This window comes from Xenopus laevis, chromosome 2S (genome assembly GCF_017654675.1).
Source record: "Xenopus laevis strain J_2021 chromosome 2S, Xenopus_laevis_v10.1, whole genome shotgun sequence".
Taxonomy (NCBI): Eukaryota; Metazoa; Chordata; class Amphibia; order Anura; family Pipidae; genus Xenopus; species Xenopus laevis.
The window spans coordinates 82118525-82139185 of record NC_054374.1 but is presented as its reverse complement, the minus strand read 5'-3'; the positions used below and the strand labels follow the sequence as shown (position 1 = coordinate 82139185).

Sequence of the window (20661 nt, the reverse complement as noted above, 5' to 3'; positions counted from 1 at the left end):
GGGTCATTAAAGAGCATATAATGTCTTGCTATTCAGGTTTTTTTCTAATGTAAATTTCATATAGTTTCCATTTAATTCTACTTTTCTCCCCACTATAAGGACAAGGGCACAAAAAGCATATGACACACTTGTGTTTTTTTGGCAGAGGGAAAGAGAAGCTGATCCGCTAATAAATACTTCCAGATTTAGCTGCACTAACAGGCACAGCTTCGGCCTGAGCGCAGCTGCCTACATGGAGTAGAGATCAGCCTGGAAAATGCAGGCTTTCACGTTTTTATAGCCAATATCCACTCCTCTTCTCTTCCCGTCAGGGCAGTTAAACCCAGAACCATATTAAAAATGCAGGCAGAGAGTAGCAGGTCATACACTTTGCCCTTGACCAAAAATGCCAGATTATCCCTATGTATCTGTGTTTGTTTTGCTTAACCTGTTCCCTAATGACATCTTTAAAGAATGAATAAACCAGAATAGTCTTCCCTGCTGTTAGTCAAGTACTTGACAAGTAAACAGTTAATTACGTCTAAGGCTATTTTTTTATGAATGTTAATCAAGCTGCACTTTGGAGGGTCAAGATACTTTTATTGAGATTCAAAAGTCAAGTAAAGATAAGTTAGTTGCACAATTATTCATCCCCCTGGGTCAATAACTAATACACATGTGCATTAATCATTGCTGTAATTGTTTTTGAGGTAAGTCTCTACCAGTTTGCACAATTGAATCCTACAATTTTTATCCGAATTGTATTGTAAAAATTTATAAAAGGAAAACTATACCCCCAAAATAAAGTTTCATCCCATCAAGACTAGGAGTAGAAATGACATGAATAATCTGTGGTTAAAGCACTAACTAATATAAACTGTGGTTAAATATATACTGAAATTAAAACCCAAAATTAAACAAATATTGGAATATGTCAAAATATAAAGCACACCACATCCCATTAAGGCTAGGACCATTCCGAACTCAATTTATTGTTCCTCCGTCAGCTAGATGTGACCCGGTTATTAAACTTACTTTACTTAGTGCTTACCCCTGGGGAAGCTGCTTCAGAAAAAGTCTGATATTCACCCCCTCACACATTTTAGTTTATATTATTCTTCCTCCCATGTGGCACCCAAATACCTGCCCATTAGTAAGTGTACTTGATCATGTTTTAAAGAGACAGTAAACACCGCTTTCAAGTGCAACCAATAAGGATTGTGTTTTAATTAAGAAATATCTATAGCTTATGTGATTTCTGGAACTAAACAAGAATATGGCACCAGTTTCACTGTCACTTCCTGATCCTGTAGAGCACAAAAGGAGCTAGTAAAACTAATTACCAGTCCATTGAGAATCCCCTGATAATGAGCTACTAACTGAAGAGAGTGTTTGTATGTTTAAAGGTGGATAGGGAGCTCTGAAATTGTCCTGTTTACAAAGGAAGAGGAGGCTTTCAAATGTAATTACAAGTTAAAGTTCTGTTTATTTTGTTATTTTAGCATGGTGTTTTTAAGTGTATACTGTCACTTTAATTCTTATTGATTTCCTGCAGGTTCTGCTCTGGATCCTAGCATTGCCTTTTGTAGTTTGATAGCAAAATGTAATCCACTTCATGATTGTAATTTATCCAAATGACTTCTGACTTCCCCACCCGCCCTGATTTGTCTTGAAAGTGTATTTTCTTTAGTGTTGTTTTTGTTAATTGGGCACTTCTGGGCATGTTTCTCACATAACCAGTTATGTGAGATGTGGGTTTATGGCATAGGTGTGGGGAAGCTGATGTGTAACCCACACAGTCACATGGGCACAGAATCAACCTCTGCCACAGTCCTGAGTAATGTCTCACTGCCTTCCTTTTAGAAAAGTACAATAAATATCAGATTAGCACACCTGGAAACATACATTCTGTTTCTTAGCAAGATATGATTGTAGCAACCATTGAGAGCAAACTAGCAAAGCTTTGCAAGCTGAGTGAGGAATTAAATGTATGAGGGAAGGCAAAAAATATTTGGCAGTTTGGAGAAACAACAGTAGTTGTGGAGAAATCAGAGAAACTGAAATCTGACAAAATACAGCAAGGGCCAGAGATATGATCCTCATGTGATTCTACAGTGTGTAGTGACTGGCACCACCTAATATTTTTTTTCTGTAGAACTGGCAACCGGGTTACTAGAGGACAATAATCTTATCAAATACTATAAGACTTCCCCTTCATCTCAATCAGACTTCACATGATCAAGTCACATAAGCCAGCAGATATTTTATTGCCAATGCCGGGGTATTGTAAGAGAAATACTATATACTGTAGTTTTATAGGACACTTTCAGGAGAGTAAACTTTATAAGGACTGTGATATTCATCAGGAGGTGTTTTCCCCCAAAGCTGTTTTCCTTAGCAAATAGGCAGGCATTCTCTTGCTAGACAGGTACCCCATATGCCAGGTTAGGGTGTGGCATTTGTTGGCCTGGTACGTCCTAAAGCTTGCAGGCACTGAATAAAGGTGATTTTTTTCTGTTTTGGGAGGCTACCAACAGAAGGCTTACCATTGGAGAACTTATAATTATATATGAATATATCAGCCGGACTCTCTTTCATTACTTTTTGCCTATGCTTGCTGTGAATTCCCTGTATGCTCAGACATGTCACCAGGAATCATAGCACCAGGGAACTGATTTGCGTTTATGTTATCTTTCCGAAAGCAGCTTGAATTATGTTCTTCTCTTACCTGATTCTCTCTGCCTGTTCTCCTCCCTTCTTCCAAAAAGACAGGTAAATCATAATTTACCCTCCTAGACTAGGCTTGGTCAGGATGTTCAGTTGGCTTGTGTTTCTTTTACTGCTTGAGGGGAAAGCTGAACATTACAGCTTCCACCTGCCCTAACATGCCCAGTCTGTGCTGTAGGGGGCAACAGAGGAAAGATTTCACTTTTACAAATTCCTGAAAGATAATAAGCATGAACAATGAAAGTGAACAGGAAATTCTCAGTCTCATGGTATTTTACTAATTACACTGGAGAGAATGCAGATATAATGTACAAAGGCCACTGTGAGTTTCTTGCTGGACATTATGATTCTCTTCTTCCAATGGAAAACTGACACACAGCTCCGTCCAGTTAAATATTTACTACAGAGATCAACGTCCAAACAAAGAAAACCACAGAGGCGTCTCACCTTGAGCTGTGACCCTATAAAGGGAAGGTTATGTATTGTTAGTGTAAGGCTAAAATCTGAGTCATTAATATCATGCAATACTAATTATGTTAATAACAGAAAAGCATGGCCCAACTTTATTTTACAATGAGACCCTTACATCTTACCCTAAACTGGAGCAGATTTTTTTTCCCAGATGACTAAAAGTTATCATTAAGCAGTATATATAGGGTTAATGATCTGTAATCTGTATAAATAGAATCATATCTGGTTGTTGGCCTGAAGCCATGGGCGTGTCCTTCAGTTTCACTTCAATATTGCTCTTGGTAAGAAGCATTGAGCAGATTAGTAATTTCTACAGAATATGCTCAGACCATAAAACAGAGGTTTTCAGTCATTGAATGCTGCCACACCTACTTTGCAATACAGCCATCATAAATCAGGGACAGGGCTATGTAAAATAATGTCATTACAGATACCCTGATGTAGTGTATATTTTCTCAATCTCTGGTGTCTTCCCCAGATTGTCTTAAAGCTCTACCCCATGCCAGCCTGATCCAGTTCATAGTTTTTCTTAGTGATGGCACAGAACAGAATAATAAAATTCCAGCCAAGAGAAGTTTCCTGCAAAGTGTCACCTTCAATTTTGTCAGCCAACAGATCATTACACAATACAAACATTATAGCCTGGCCTCTCTTCAGGAGCCAATCTCCACATCACAGCTGGTTTTACAGTAGCAGTACCCCTTAAAACCAGTGCATACTTAATAGCTAATATTTAATTCTATTTTTATCTATTCTAATATTCAGCAGCATGACTGGCTGCTGCAAATTTTGCCAGTGGAACCCTTCACCGGCTCCCATGTCATCATCCTTACTTAAAAGAATGAGACACTATATATTCTACAAGCCACAGGAGAGACTGGGCATGGAAGTAATTATACCACCATCAATTTTGTATGTCACTTATTAGTCTGTGTACAAAAAGAAAAGTGCTATTCCCATGCCCATCCTTTGTGGCTACTTTTTTTACTTCATGAGCCCTTCCCTGTCTAGTTCTACTACTTCTCTCCCTGTGTCCTACAAGCATATTATAGGATGATATACCCTTCTGTAAATTATTGACTTACTAAGCACAGACATCATACAATAGCTTTATACAAATTAATATATAAATATAATTTTAATATCCTTTGTTATGCATACAACACACAGTGGACCCCAAGAATTTCATGAAAGACAAAACATTGCATGACAGACACAGTGGAGGCCGCCCAAGCATTTCCCATGACATAGACACTGTAAGTCCACATTCCCCATCCTCTACTTTCCAGGCCACCTTGCTTTATATAGTATGGGGAGTGTGAGACAGTAATGGGCTGGTAGGAAAACTGGACATTTAAGTGGCTATCCAGGAACGTGGAGTGGGTGCCAAATTGGGACTGTAGGACAAGTGAGAGTTATACAACAGGTTATAGAACAGAATTGTAAACATACAATCAGGTACCTAACTAAAGGGGAAACAGATACTGCCACTGCTGGGGGGATATCAATATATGAGTATCTTATTGCTACCAATTTGGGGGCCCTAAAATAATTTTGGTGTGGGGCCCAGTAACAATTAAGCCACTGCATGTAGCTTGTTTTTTAATTGCTAAGAACAACTATGTCCTATTAAGCTTACATTCTTGTACAGGGAGCAATGGGACACAAGGTGAGTCTTCAAAGCACATACAGATCTGAAACCTGAAGCTGTCTTTGTAATTTTGCTACCTGAGGCAGAATGACTTGAGTTTGATACCATGGCTACCCTATTTCACAACCCCACCCTTCTCCTTCCTCAGGCTGTAGAACACACCTGCATGCAGCACTTCAAGATGGATTTATAAATGCATGTTTTTTGTATGGAAGGAAGGACACTGTTAAAGCCAGCCCTGCACATCAAATTTTGCTCCAATTCTGTTTCCTAAGGTGAGGTATTTACTTTGCATGGCTGATTGTATGTCCAACCCTTGCTGATTCACACTGATGCTAAAAGTATGCTACCCTTTATAATGATAGCACTGGACCTAAAAAAACATTTCCCCAATTACATAAAATTGTATTAGAATACAGTAGGTCCTAGGAAAATAGTTACAGAAGCTAGGTACAGTTTTCCTAATGTTAACCTTAGCTAAACACACAGATAAAAAAAGTCAAACATACCTAGATACATTGGCTTGCATTTCACTTTCCAGTTCTATAACACATTTATACATTTTCTCTGCCCTTTTTACTAACATATTTGTTTCATATATGTGTGGGAATCACCGTACTGCTGGCATTAATAGGCACCAATAAATTATTACCCATAGTGCTTGGGTAAGAGCAGTGTGATCATATGTGGTTTCTGTACAAGCAACATACAAGACTATGGGGCAGACTTACTACTTACAAATGATGCTAAACTGCACATGTACAACTGCCAAAAGCAACTATTTTTCAGCATACTTCAAGTTACAAAATGGAAGCAAAGTTTAGAAGAGTGGTAATTGGCATCTGCGCTTGTGCAATTAAGCACTTATGCAGGTAAATGATTCCCTGTGTCTTATAAAGCACATTTTATTGGAGCCCTGCAGCTACATATTGCAAAGAAACAAGGGTCTCCTGCTTCAAATGACTGATGTGAAACAACAGTGGTACAGGTGTTGCAGCACTGTCCCCTCTCCTGCACATGTGCAGACAATTGCACAAGTAAACTTAATAGCATGCTGTAAAAAATATAGTACCGTGACCTTGTTTTATAAACAACTGCCAGTAAGTAAATTAAGCATCCAATACAGCATGTGCCTGTTTTTTTCCCTTTAAGCTTTTTAAAACGAAGGCACCACTAATTTATGTGACAGACATATCTGGTGTGATTTTTTTTTTTGGGGGGGGGATATGCATTTTATTTTTAATTCATTAAAGATCTTAATCAAGAACAGAAACAGCACCAAAACCATGTTATTTTGAAAGAGCTGCTGTCACTTGTTTAACTCAATGTAATCAAATGTTATCATAATGAAAAGACTGAACTGTATATTAGAGATAAACATCTTCACAACAGTAATGCTAAAAGATCTATCTGCAATGAATATATATGTAATAATTGTAACACATCTTTATATAATGATGTTTGTTAGCCTGCAAATCTATGTGGGCCCAGCCCCCTTCACTGGATGTTGCTTCTAAAATAACAGCGAAAGCTGATCTCTCTCTAATTTCCCCATCACTGTGATCGATAATACATCCTCTCTATCTCCCAACTGAGTGCTTCATCATAATCCTGCTGTCCCAAGTGCAAAGTGAAACTAATCACCCACTCTGCATACACAGAGCTGGCTTCAACCCAGACACTCAATTGGTTGTTTGTGCAGAGTCAGGCCTGTGGTGGAGGGGCACAAAGAGAACATTTTAATGTCCAAATTCTAGGGAACTCACAAGATATTCTTCAATTTGCCTGAAAGGAGAATACATTTAATTATATGCAGGTGGATTAAGGGTTAATCCCCCTCCCTCTTATGAATCATCCAATAGTGTAGATAAACCCTGTGGAGGAATAGATCTCTACTGCCTGAGAGGGATTATTGTACTTCACTGCATATAAATGGAAGAAGGCCTCTCATACATGAAAGTGATAATTATTATATCAACATATGTGCATATGCTCTCTGTTCTCTTTTAGAATCCACTAAAAAAATGGTAGTGCATTATATGTAAATTACACTAATAATGTGCAGTACTGATGAAAAAGAATTTATGATCATTGTTGGACAGGGAGCCCTATGGTCCACCCAAGAATCTGGAAGGCCCACTCTCACAGAATTTAAACTCAGTGTGTACAAAAAGATATACAGTATTTCTAGACTGGAGCCTACTATGGAGTGTCCCAAAGAATTCTCTAGTGACCTAACAGGCCAGTATGCTACTGTATATAGATATACAGTCCATTACTAAGGTGTGTGTATACATATATAATACACAAAAGCCATGAATATCTTGTAAAGTATATCCTTATAAACGGTGAGTTCTGATGTCATCAGTTATAAACGGTGAGTTCTGATGTTATTTCTGTCACATGACTTACTGAAACTTGTGTATTATAATAAATAATGTACCCCCAGTTGCAAAATATCAGGATATTAGAAGTTACTTCGGAGTTCCATGACCTGTATATAAAGCACTCGGCCTTCGGCCTTGTGTTTTTATATGGTCATGAAACTCCTCAGTACCTTATAATATCCTTATATTTTACAATAGGGGGTACTTTATTCACTATATAAATTTTGTATTCTCAAAGTTTTTTTTTATTATATCACCTATTGTCCAAAATTACAATCCTCATTAGGGCTTAATTTAAGGATGTGCTGATGTTTTTTTTAAAATATATTTTATATAGGTGAGCGGTCACACACAACCCTTACAATGCACAGCGTCAGCTGGAGTCACCACCTCTGGACTTCGAAGCAGTGAAAATGCATTCTTTGGTAGATAAATCACTCCAAGCCAACTGTGCTATGAATTGGAATGCCAAACTCAACTGCCAAAAAGTAGGATCGGGCGTGGACTGGCAATCTGTGGATTCTGGCAAATGCCAGATGGGCTGCTGTAAGCTTTATTTGGCTGGTAGGGGGTTTGGGACTTGAAAAGCCAGGGCCTATTTTAAACCCCAGTCTGGGTTTGATTAGGAACCAAGCTAGACTTCTGTGGTCGTATAGAAGTAAATCCTACCAACAATGTTCCAACATCCAATTAAAAGTTTCACAAGCAGTCACAAATGCTGGACAATCTTCATGTATATACCCTAGTTTTCAAAATAAGACAGGCAAGTGACCAGATACTTTGGCAATATAATACTGTATCAGTCATATATGACAGTGAGTGAAAATAATTTCATGTCTCTCTTTAAAAATCAAAGAGTACCTTGAACTTGATCCAAACTAAGATATCATTCATCCTTATTGGGAACAAAATCAGCCTAATTGTGTTTATTTAATTTTTACATGACATTCTAGTACACTTAAGGTATGAAGATCCAAATTACAGAAAGATCCCTTATGTGGAAACCCCTAGGTCCTAGTAAATGTGCAGCAGTCGACCATCCTGCTTTCTATTTTATGAGTAGGCCTGTGTTTATGTATGAGCACTCTCTTTCAAGCACTTTCCCCCTCCTAACAATGGTTTTATTCTTGGAGTTTGCTGTGATGTTGCTGGAAGCAATTTTAGGACAAGCCCAGTGTTATGACAACGGGTCATGTTTACTGAAGGAACAGCGTGGGACACAGGAGGTTAATGGGAAACACCCCAGATTCAGAATTAACTCTGCGCATTATATAGTGAATAAAGTACCCCCTCTTGTAAAATATAAGCATACCTCCCAACATTTTGGAAGTAAAAAGAGGGACAAAAATCTTTTTTCGCACGTAGCGCAGCAAAAATGTTTTACCACGCCCCTTTCTGTTGCCACACCCCCTAATTACCATGTTCATTTTACAAAACTTGGCAGGTTATGAAAGTTTGAAAATATTTCTCCTTATCTAAACTGTTTTTTTGTGTCTCAAAACTGTTATAAAGTATCTTATTTGTACCTGTTAGGTGTTCTGTGCTCTCTGCTAAAAGCCAATTAAGTTAGAAACTTTGTTTCTTTTTCTGGCTGTTCAGTGCAAAAAAATAGGGACTTTCCAGTACAAATGAGGGACTGCAGGTTGAGCTATTAAAAGAAGGACTGTCCCTCCAAAAAAGGGACAGTTGGGAGCAGGGGTGCTTCGCCAATGAGGCGAGTTGAGGCTGTCGTCTCAGGCGGCAGTGCCCCACTAGGTACCAGGGGCGGCAAAAATGCTGCTCCTGGTACTTTAAGATCGAATTTCCGGGGGAGGGGGGCAGCAACTGCTGCTGCCTCAGGCGGCGTAGGGGCCAGGATTGCCCCTGGTTGGGAGGTATGTATAAGGATATTATAAGTTACCGAGGAGTTTCATGACCATATAACAACACGAGGCTGAAGGCCCAAAGGTCACACGTTAGAGACCCCTGCCTCACAAAACACATTATACACGACAAAGGAAAAAGAATATGTAGATATATCAGGGTAAATATAGTTTAGAGAGGGTTTGATCGGCCGTGATGGATCCGTTGACCTGTGGTCACGTGTTGCAGACACCTTGTCTCTTGTGACCCGACTAACAATGAGACCCTGATAAAACAACAGGGAACCTTGCGTTCGCGGAGGGCAGGGAGGGGAGGAGGTTTTTATCTTCTAAGGCCGATGGGTTGCCGTTACTTGTATATGGCAGGTGTTAGACAACGCAGAGTCTAAAATCCTGAGCACAGGTGGCTCGGTTCGGGTGTCTCAGGTGTACGGACTCCTCCCCCGGGAATGGAATGCGGAAGCGCCGATGGGAGGAGGAGCTGGCGGAGTCAGAGCGGCGAGACTCCCGGAGACAGTGTCTGGGATACGGTGGGGGGGATCCTGCACTGCACAGCGAGGAGCGGGGCATTCAGCCAGAGACACGGGAGGCTGCCCCAAGGAAACGGAAGGGCATTGCCAATCCCACCATGACCCCCGCTCTATGAACCATGTCCACCCACACAAGCCTCCTGCCCGAGTCGGAACCATTGCCACCCGGGCCACCCCCAGGCGCCAATGAACCCAAAAAGAAGAAAAACAAAGGGGGCACCCTGCGGCGGGCGCTGAGCTGGCTCCGAGGACGCAAGAAGAAGAAAGCGGAGGTCAAGCAGCAGCAGCAGCAGCAGCAGGAGGGCAAAGGTACAGGGGGCACGAGGGTGGGTCCGAGTGCTGATCTCGCTGTGCAAAGAACGTGCAACCTGCGCAGCCCACGCTCTTCCATAACTTCAGTCCCTATAGCTGCCAATGTCGCGCCGTGTACTTTAGCAACAGCGAGGGAATCGCAGGTTGTACCTGACAGGCTGCATCCCGGATTCATTTTCTGCCATATGGAGACATATATTGTACGGGTTTATTATTCATCAGCGATTTTGCTAGTTTGCCTGTTTGTTGTGAAACGACTTGAGCAGAGTGTCGCCGATGTGGCCGGAGGGTGAGCTGTGCTCTATTAGTGCTGGGGCTGGGGTGCCACCTTGGCACAGATCACATGATGTTCAACTGAACAGATTCAGGATATTGATCCTCCTTGTATTTCTGCAGTTTGCTCTAGAGCCTGATGAGATATTGCTCTGAACTCTGATACAGATTAGTGTACAGTACAGCCACTCACTTGCCTGCTATCATCCGGCTCATCTCAGTAGGTGTGCTTGTGCAAATATTTGTTCAGCCAGATCCAAGTGACATTCAAGGCAGCCTACTAACTAGTGGTACTAGATATCCACCATATATATCTATATATCTATATATATATCAGTGAACCCAGGGTGATGTTTAGCAAGCAAGCTCCACACCACCAGGCAGTAAAGGAAAATGTCTTTTGTTTAAAAGTAGTGTTTACTTTGACTTTATTTTGATAATATTGACATAGGTGAAACTGCCCAAGGTTCCTTGCTTTGTGTGAAAAGGTGTCAATTCTGGATAGACCGTTTGCAGCCAACCCATGAGATTGTTTATGACAGTGTATTAATGTGGCTGAAAGCTGCCTAGAAACAGTGGGGCTCATTTAATAACAGTGTGCACAATTGCCTCTGTGCAGTAATCCATAGTAACCAATCAGCAAGGACCATTTTTTCCCTGCCTTCTGCAAGTAGAATGCTGAAAGCAAAATATCTCTTTGATTTCTATAGGCTACTGCACTAAGGCATTTTTGCCCACTGTTAGAATAACCCCAGTGACACTTGTTTGCTATCACTGTTACCGTTTGACAGATTTTCACTTAATGATGCTGTGTTTTGAATCCTTGAGAATTGTTTGACGTATTAGCCTGCCTCTGATGCTTTTCATTTTCACATATCCATTAGCAGCCCCCCTGCACAACAAAGTCATCAGTCATAATGCTTATTACAGCAGGATTGCTGCATGCCATTAAGTTACATTTACATCATTTTCCATCTCATCATAGTTTCAATTATAGTTTATATTATAGTTTCGGTAGATTAATATTTTCTATTCTTTGCTTGTTGCTCCAAAAAAGTGAAGTACATGTAGATCATCATTGTACAGCACTGTGTCTGCTCAGCACCTGTTTTGTATATCAAAATACACAAAGATGTTGAATAAAAGTTTGTAAAACTATGTTCTACTCTTAATTTCATACCACTGCTTACAGTTTTTTTTTATACCATTAATAAGGTAAAGGAGAAGAAAAGAGTCACAGATTGATTCACAACCCTAGTGATTTCAATCACTTATATGAGGCTCAGGGCCTCTTTGCTGAAAAATGCACAGACTCTAGTGAGCACAGCACTACCAACTTCTTTCCTTTTCCAGGCTCCCTTGCTGCTTCTCTTTGCTGTGCTCATGCCCAGCAGAAAAAGATCAAAACTTACAGGCTAAAGGCCAAACTTTTGCTCTAAAGCATGTGCACAGTCCAGAGCTGCCCTAGAGTAATAACCTAGACTGTGCATTTTATTTGCTAGGTAGTAGGTACCTAACAATTTGTCACCCCCCAGAGATTAACCCATTCCTTGTCCTTTAAAGGTGCTGTAATAAAGATATTTTGATTTACAACATATATTGCATTAACATGAGAGACAAGTCCAGGCAGAAAAATTCATTCTTGAGTAAAAGTGGTGTAAAAAGTGGTGCAAAACTTATTCATTACACAGTGTAGCAGTGCAGTGTCGGACTGGGACACCAGGGGCCCACCCAAAAACCTTAGACCAGGGGCCCACCAAAAAAGCTTAGACCAGGGGTCCACTCTCAGTACTATTATTCTTCCTCTCTCACTCACTCAACCTCTATTCTCCTAGTCTCTTTTCTTTACATACTATAATCCATTATTCCATCTATTTAGCCTCTTTTCTGGTCATAAGGAATGACCATGAAATAGGCCAAATGTTTAGCAGCATGATGGCCCACTGACACCTGGGCCCACCGGGAGTTTTCCTGGTATCCCAGGGGGGCCAGTCCGATACTGTAGCAAACTATTTAATACCTGTCTCTCTCTCTCTCTCTCTCTCTCTCTCTCTCTCTCTCTCTCTCTCTCTCTCTCTCTCTCTCTCTCTCTCTCTCTCTCTCTCTAGATGAAGATACAAGTCTGATGTCGGATTTTAAAACTTACCTTCAGTTTGTAAACGTGGTGCCTTTGAATGCAACTTTAGCAATTCAGTATGATGGTTGCCTTCTTTCTCCTGACCCACCCAAACGCACACCATATATGTACATTAATAATTTTCTGTGTCCCACCACTGCAACTTCCAAAAGGGTTAGTTCACATTTGAGTTAACTTTTAGTATGTTATAGAATGGTCTATTCTTAGAAACTGTTCTGTTGGTCTTCATGTTTTTAATAGTTTTACAATTATTTGTCTTTTTCTTCTGCCTCTTTCCTGCTTTCAAATGGGGGCCACTGACTCCAGATTCCAATAGAACAATTGCTCTGTGGGGCTAGTTTTATTGTTATTGTTCCTTTTTTTGCATATCTTTTTCAGTCTATCTGCTATTCATCTTCCAGTCCCTTATTCAAACTACTCTATGGTCACTAGGGTAATTTGTGCCCTAGCAATCAGCTGCTAAAAATACCAAACTTGAGAGCTGCTGAAGAAAAACCTAAATTATTCAAAAACCACCAAAAATAAAAAATATAGACCGATGGCAAATCGACTCAGCATATCACTCTCTACCCCTTTAAACACCCTATTACTAACAGAAATGCAATAAAGTCCCTGATTTTAATTCCCATAGAGATGTATAATCACTGACTGAGTGTTGTTGTGTTTTAGTGTGTCGGGTTTTCCAAATTATTCCTGATGTTGCCTAAGTGATTTAATATGACAAACACTTTTTCCTTCCGGGCCTGTAAGTGCTACACACCCCTTTCCCGACACTGTGTATGTGAGTTCAAGGACTGGATATCTGCAGTACATGCCTTGCTACTAACAACTGTGTTAGCACTGTGCCCACTGTACATAGTGTTATGTGTCATTCAGGGTGCACTGTTTTGTGGATTTTTGTGAAAATATGTGTCTTGGAAATGTTGTGAAATGTTGTATGTGTCCTCCTACAAATGTGATTCATTGTACAATGGTATTTGGTCAGATGTTTAGGGTGCGTACAGTTATGGTATGTTTATTTAGCCAATGTGGATATGCTCTGTGCCAGGCTTGTGCTTTTTATGGATTTGAACATCCTGACAACACTCTGTACTGTGGTTGTGTATATACAAAGGATACTCTCTGTGCTGTGGTTATGGTTCTTCTAAAAGAAGGGGTGGCAATTTGTGCCTTATATTAGATTGACTCCTTTAGAAATGTTAGATACTTAAAGGGATACTGTCATGGGGAAAAAAAATGTTTTTTCGAAACACATCCGTTAAAAATGCTGCTCCAGCAGAATTCTGCACAGAAATCCATTTCTCAAAAGAACATTTTGATTTCTGACATGGTGCTAGACATATTGTCAGTTTCCCAGCTGCCCCAGTCATGTGACTTGTGCTCTGATAAACCTCAGTCACTCTTTAATGATGCACTGCAAATTGGAGTGATATCACCCCCCCCCCAGCAGCCCATCAGCAGAACAATGGGAAGGTAACCAGATAGCAGCTCCCTAACACAAGATAACAGCTGCCTGGTAGATCTAAGAACAGCACTCAATAATAAAATCCAGGTCCATCCTAAAGTGCTGGATATTTCAGAAAGCACATGACCAGGCAAAATGACCTGAGATGGCTGCCTACACACTAATATTACAACTTAAAAAAATACACTTGCTGGTTCAGGAATAACATTTTATATTTTAGAGTGTATTATTTGCAGTGTAAACAGTGTAATTTAGAAATAAAAACGACATCATAAAAATCATGACAGCATCCCTATAAGCACAAAATGTAAATCTGTGCAGTCTGGGATGTGTAGTGTGTGAAGTTAGAAAGCTAAAGTCTTGGTATGCAGGCAGAAAGCTTAAGTCTTGGGAAAATTTGTTGCTGTATTGACATAAATGTTATTGTGTATTTAAGTATAGCTCTTGTGCAGGAATCTTTGCAGTACCCAAAAATGTACTGAATTCTTTGCTGACCTACCCCTTGGTGTAATAATGGGGAGGTAAATAAAATACCACTGTTTTTCAGCTTACTGTTCTGCCAAACAAATGACTCGTCAATGTTTCATTATGGTTGTTTTTTTTGTTTTTTTTTATAGAAAAAACACATTGACTTCAGATTGCAATGCAGTATTGACCCCAACAATTGATTAATATTTATCATATTGTTTTAGGAATTCCCAGCTCTTTTATTTAGCTTACTTCATAAAGATTCAAAATAGAGGCAAACATTTGTAATGTACAGCTTGTATTTTGCTTTTCCTCCAGTGCTGTTTACCTAATTCCTGTTATAAGGTTGTATTGGGGAGGGAGGATAATTCTTAAAACTAAAGTAATTTCACTCTGGAATAGTAATCTATGACAACCAGAAGTTATTTTATTTTTTTTAAAGCGACATTCTGGTTGGCAGGCCTGGACTGGGAGTCAAAATAGGCCCTGGCATTCCAATTACAGAGAGGCCCAAACAGCCCCACCAGCCCACTAAATAGTGACTTTCTATGGCATCTGACAGCAGCCCCTCTGGCATTTGCCAGAACCCACAGATTGCCAGTCTGGGCATGCTGGTTGGTTGCTATGGCTTAAAGGGGTTGTTTCCCGTCAGACACTTTTTCCAGTTCAGTTGGTTTCAGACAGTTCACCAAAAATAAAGACCTTTTGGTATTACTTTCTATTTTCTGTTTGTGATCATTTTTATAATATTGAAGTGTAAAGTTTAATTCTTTCACCTTCTAAAGCAGCTCTAGGAGTGTGTGTGTGTGTGTGTGTGTGTGTGTGTGTGTGTGTGTGTGTGTGTGTGTGTGTGTGTGTGTGTGTGTGTGTGTGTGTGTGTGTGTGTGTGTGTGTGTGTGTGTGTGTGTGTGTGTGGTTGCTGCCGCTATAACTGCTCTAAGTTGATACATTTAGTTGGTACTTTTTTTTATCTTTGTCCCTGCTGAGCTTCATTAAAGTCAAAATTTATATTTGCAAATAGTTGCTAATATTCCACAGATACTGCTGAGAAATGTATCAAGTACTTGTATCAACTAAATGTAGCAAATTATAACAGTTCAGAATCTGCTCCTGGTTAACTGAGTGCCAGACTGAAACGCCAGAGACAGGAACATTAAGCTTTAAAGGGGAACACCGGCTTCCAAACCAAAATTTGATAAAGAGGCCCACATAACACAGAAACCCCTAATATACCCATCACAGTTACTTCAAAAAGTATGAATAAATACCATTTTCTATGCTGCAATCCAGTTGGTTAACAGTTCTCCTCTTTTTGCATCATTTGAAATCCTGGCAGGGAAGGGGGGACTAAACACTAATGTTACAAATTTTAACAACTTCTCCACAGCTTACAGACAGCATGCAGGAACTACATAACCCACAATGCATTGCACTATGATGTTTCTTTCCTTATTGAAATCACGTGTGTAGGGAATTGTGGGGTTTGGAGGATGCAGTCTAAGGACAGATGGCTGTTGATACAAAGTAACAGTAGTCAGCCAGCTCAGCAAAGTAGTCAGAGAGATCAGCAGGAGAGCAGGGAGCTAGGCTTAGAGGGAACTGTCAGAAACCATCAAAAATCATGAAAAGTCTGCATATTGTTTAATTGATGTATATTGCAAAGTTGCTTGAAATTATTTTTACTTTTCAAATAGCTTAATTTATGTTTTTGTGATGTTCCCCTTTAAACTTACATTTTGGGAAAACGGTAAAAAATAAAAAAAAATGGAAAGCAATTGAAAAAAGTCTTTATGGTGAAGAATCTGAAAACAACTCAACTGGAAAAAGTGTTTGGAAAGCAAACAGCCCCTTTAATACTAAAGCACATACCTGGTGAGCTTTCTATGCACCTACAGATGCTGCCCAACTTTAAAGCTCAACATCTATAGGAAAATAGATAGGAACTTTTTTTTTTATTTCAGAGGGCAAAACACATGGGTTAGTTGCAGAACCTCAGTGTTGTTCATTTCAGTTGAATCTGGGGTATAAACAGCATATGAAGCAGTAACAGCAGTAACACTTTGATCTAACGATATCAGGAAGCAGCTTGTGTAAATTCACCCATAGTTTAAAATTCATTCATTCATTTGTAGTGTTCCTCAACATCTACATTTTCATGCAGACTAAAAATTAAAATACAAATCTTTCATTTTCTTTTTATAGTAATTTCAGTTAGTATTTTAGTCCCATCTTTTCATGTTTATGAGTGTGCACTGATAATGCTAGGTCTGCTCTCTTTTGAGCCTGCCATCTCAAATTCACTTGAGAATGCACTTCTATGTACTTTATGGAGCCCACATATTCACAAGTATGCACATCAGCAATCTGTTAGGGAATACATTTGGCTCGATACAAAGACAGGCAAAATGAGAGTAAACTTGCCTAGAGTGACATTCATATTACATAGTTACATAGTTAAATCGGGTTGAAAAAAGACAAAGTCCATCAAGTTCAACCCCTCCAAATGAAAACCCAGCATCCATACACACACCCCTCCATACTTTCACATAAATTCTATATACCCATACCTATACTAACTATAGAGTTTAGTATCACAATAGCCTTTGATTTTATGTATGTCCAAATTATTTGCAGTTAATTTTCAGTTTTTTGTGAGAGAGTTGCTGAACCAAGAGCCTTGTTTAGCAGTATAACATAAATATCTTTTAATAGAAATTACATTTGAAAAAGAGTAAGAAATTCCCCACTCATCCCAAAACTCAGACTTAAGGTGGCCATACACGGATAGATCCGCTCGTTTGGCGATGTCGCCAAACGAGCGGATCTCCCTCCGATATGCCCACCTTGAGGTGGGCAATATCGGGCTGATCCGATCGTGGGCCCTAGGGCCCAACGATCGGATCCTAGCGTTCGCCAAACGGGCGGTCGGATCGCGGGACCGCATCAACGAACAGATGCGGCCGCGATCCGACGGGATTTTTAATCCCATCCGATCGAGATCTGGCCGACTTTCGGCCAGATCTCGATCGGGGAAGCCCGTCGGGGGCCCCCATACACGGGCCAATAAGCTGCCGACACGGTCTGTCGGCAGCTTTTATCGGCCCGTGTATGGCCACCTTTACTCTTTGGATCAATTAGACTAATACCACACGTCACGGTGCTTTTGCCACTGGGGAATCTGCTCCATGTCTTACACATGTTGTGTGAGCATTGAAAGGAGCTACATATGCATGCCAGCTCTCACTAGGGGTGGATTTTGGTCTATAATTGTGCAACTGTACATTTGCAAGCCAAATTACATGCCATGGGAGCGCTGACAGGTGAATGCAGTCCTAACAGTTCTGATGAGCTCTGTCAGGTGAATGTGATTTCTGTTAATGGTCACAAAACATAGGGCAGATCTGGAAAGTTTGGTGTTTTCTCCACTGGCATTTTTATGTCAGTGAAAAAAGTGACATATGCCATTAGCCTTACTGCTAAAGAAAACGTGTACAGACAGAAATCCAGTAAGCTGAAGACCACGCATTAGTACCGTGGTCTCTACATTCTACAGTACACCAAGAACATTCATGGTACTCAATTGCTGTAAAGCCCTGTAAGAAAACAAATGAAAATGGCCCGGTAGAATCCAAGGAGGTAGGATGCTTGAATAGGTGATTTTTAGTAGAAAAAGTAGAAAGGTTATGCATTCTTTACTAGGTAAACTATATGGTGAAATTACTAAAATTGAATGTCCTCTGTTAGAACACTCTAGAAACAATGTTTGTACAAGAACTATACATAGGTGACATGCTCAGTGCCAAGTGTTGGCATGAATGGTATAAAGGTCACCACCACTGGACACTGGTGCAGTGGACTCGTATTATCTGGAATAATGAAGCACATCTCACCATCTGCAAGTGATGGACAAGTCTGGGTTTGTCAGATGCCAGGAGAATGTGGCTTGCCTGAATCTGTAATGCCCACTGTTAGGTATGGAGGAGGAGTAAAATTGGGCTGTGGCTGTTTTTCATTATTTAAATGTGGGTCCTTGGTTCCAGTAAACATAGAAAACCATAACACTACAGTGTGCAGTCATATTTTTGAAAATTTTTATTACATGCATAAGATGAAAAAGAATTACATTAAAATGTAATGAGTAAAATGAGCAAAGCACTCCTCTCTGCAACCAAGACTGGGAGGTCCTGATAGAGTCTGCAGATCGAAGTCCCTCAAACATTCCCCAAGGTGCTGTGGCAGCGTGCACAATCTCCACAGGCGAAATCTCAGCTGATCGAATGGAGACCCCCGGTTTATATATGCTCAAAAACAATGAGCTCATACATTAAACCATTTGGTTAATAACAGATCTTCCTTCCCATGCGCTCATCAGGATCTGGCCAGACTCCCAACAAGCACATCCGAAGCATAGATCTTATCTAGTCAGCTTTTAGCACTTTATTACATATTCTGCCTCTGGCTATAACAAAGGAAAGCCCCATGAGCAGGCCTGGACTGGGAGTCAAAATAGGCTCTGCCATTCCAAGTACACAGAGGCCCAAACAGCCCCCTACCAGCCCAAACAGCCCCTACCAGCCCACTATATGGTAACTTTCTATTGAACGATACAACAGCCCCTCTGGCATTTGCCAGAACCCACAGATTGCCAGTCCGGGCCTACCCATGAGAACTTCCACAAGTCACAAACATATTAGGAACAAATACAAGTATTAGGTCATTGACTAATTGGGTTCAATCGTTTCTCTTGTACAAAGCTTTGAGATACACAATCATTGGTTATAAAGCTTCGTTATACTATATTGGGTTCAGCATATCATATTGGGTTCAACGGTAGAACAGTTCTTTGTGTTATATTTATCAAAGTACCATTATGAGCCACCATTGATAATAGTGCTTTGTGTTATATCTCAATCAAAGTCTTATATTTGTATCAAAGTATTACCATGAGCCATCATTGATAAAACTCCTATTATTACATTTGCGATAGCAGCAATCTGGCTCATCATGGGTGATTTGTCACCCGAGGTAGCACAAGTTTAACCACAGGCCAAAAATCTTTCTGTGTGCCATTGCCCTAAAAAAAGGATGATGTTTTACATAAGATACAGGTATGGGACTTGTTATCAAGATTTCCTGGCACTTGGGGTTTTCCAGATAAGGGGTCTGTCTGTAATTCGGGTCCCCATACCTTAAATCAATTAAAATAAACTATAAATGTTAATTAAACCCAATAGGAGCATTTGCCTCCAATATGGACTAATTATATCTTACTTGGGATTAAGTACAAGGTAATGTTTTATTTTTATAGAGGAAAAAGGAAACTTTTTTTTTAAAACCTTTTTTTAGAAATCTGAAGTGTTTGATTAAAATGTAGTCTTTGAGAAGTCTTATTATTCGCAGATGACCTCTTAATTTACCTGGCTGATGCCGGAGGCTCATTGGAAGCCCTCTTACAAGCAGTTAATCAATTTGGCCACTTCTCAGGACTGCTTATTAATTGGGACAAATCTCTCCTCTATTACCTGACCAGTCATCACCCCCACCACTACCACCTACCACCCCGCTTAAATGTGTACCCTCTATTAAATATTTGGGTATTATGATACATACTCATCTGGATCAATATGTAACCCTTAAACTTGCCTGCATCATCTCCTCACTCGCAACAGACCTCTCTAATTGGACCAAGTTACCTTTGACACTATGGGGTCATATAAACATTTTTAAAATGATATATCTTCCCAAATACTTAAATGTTATGCACAATGCTCCATTGTACCTAACAGCAAGAACATTTAGGGATATTAACAAAATCCTCACTCACTTCACATATTGGCCAACCCACGGCCTGATATATCTAGGAGACCTCCTTATAGACTCCACCTTCCTTACCTACAAACAACTATCTCTTAAATGCATAGCGCATACCTTGCATACACCTGACACCCCTAAACTAGTTTCAAAATTATACCAAACCATTCTAGCCACAGGCTCCAAGCCTTTTGAGATATCAAAAGCCAGTTGGCCAATGGATATTCCTCAGTTAACTCGAGAAGACTGGGAGGAAGCCACCGACAACAACTATAACTACCTAATCTCAACAAGAGATAGGATGTTCCAATACAGGATAATTCACCAACAGTACATAACCTCAAGCAAGTTGCATGAAGACAACCTGACCCCTCTTGTCCCAGGTGCAATACTTCCCCAGCAAACTTCTACCACATGATGCGGTCCTGCCCCCAATAACAAGGTATTGGATCACTGACTCCCCAACAATTGTCTCTCCGCTTATATGCCTCCTGGGTGTTCTAGTCCAAGTATGCTGAAAAGTATGCTGAAAATAGATACCACTCATTACTATTCTATGCAAGGAAAAACATAGGGGCAAATTTACTA

At 40.1% G+C, this 20661-nt stretch overlaps 1 protein-coding gene across 3 annotated transcripts in view; it reads left to right on the top strand.

Annotated features, from left to right (window-relative positions):
- The first annotated feature begins 9399 nt into the window (after positions 1–9399).
- Positions 9400–20661, top strand: part of kiaa1522.S (KIAA1522 S homeolog) — a 28552-nt gene continuing 17290 nt past the window's right edge. The window contains exon 1 of one of the 3 annotated variants that reach the window (XM_018241753.2): positions 9400–9916. In XM_018241753.2, coding sequence (XP_018097242.1) covers positions 9727–9916 — 190 coding nt within the window. In that variant the 5' untranslated portion in view covers positions 9400–9726. 3 annotated transcript variants of the gene reach the window in all.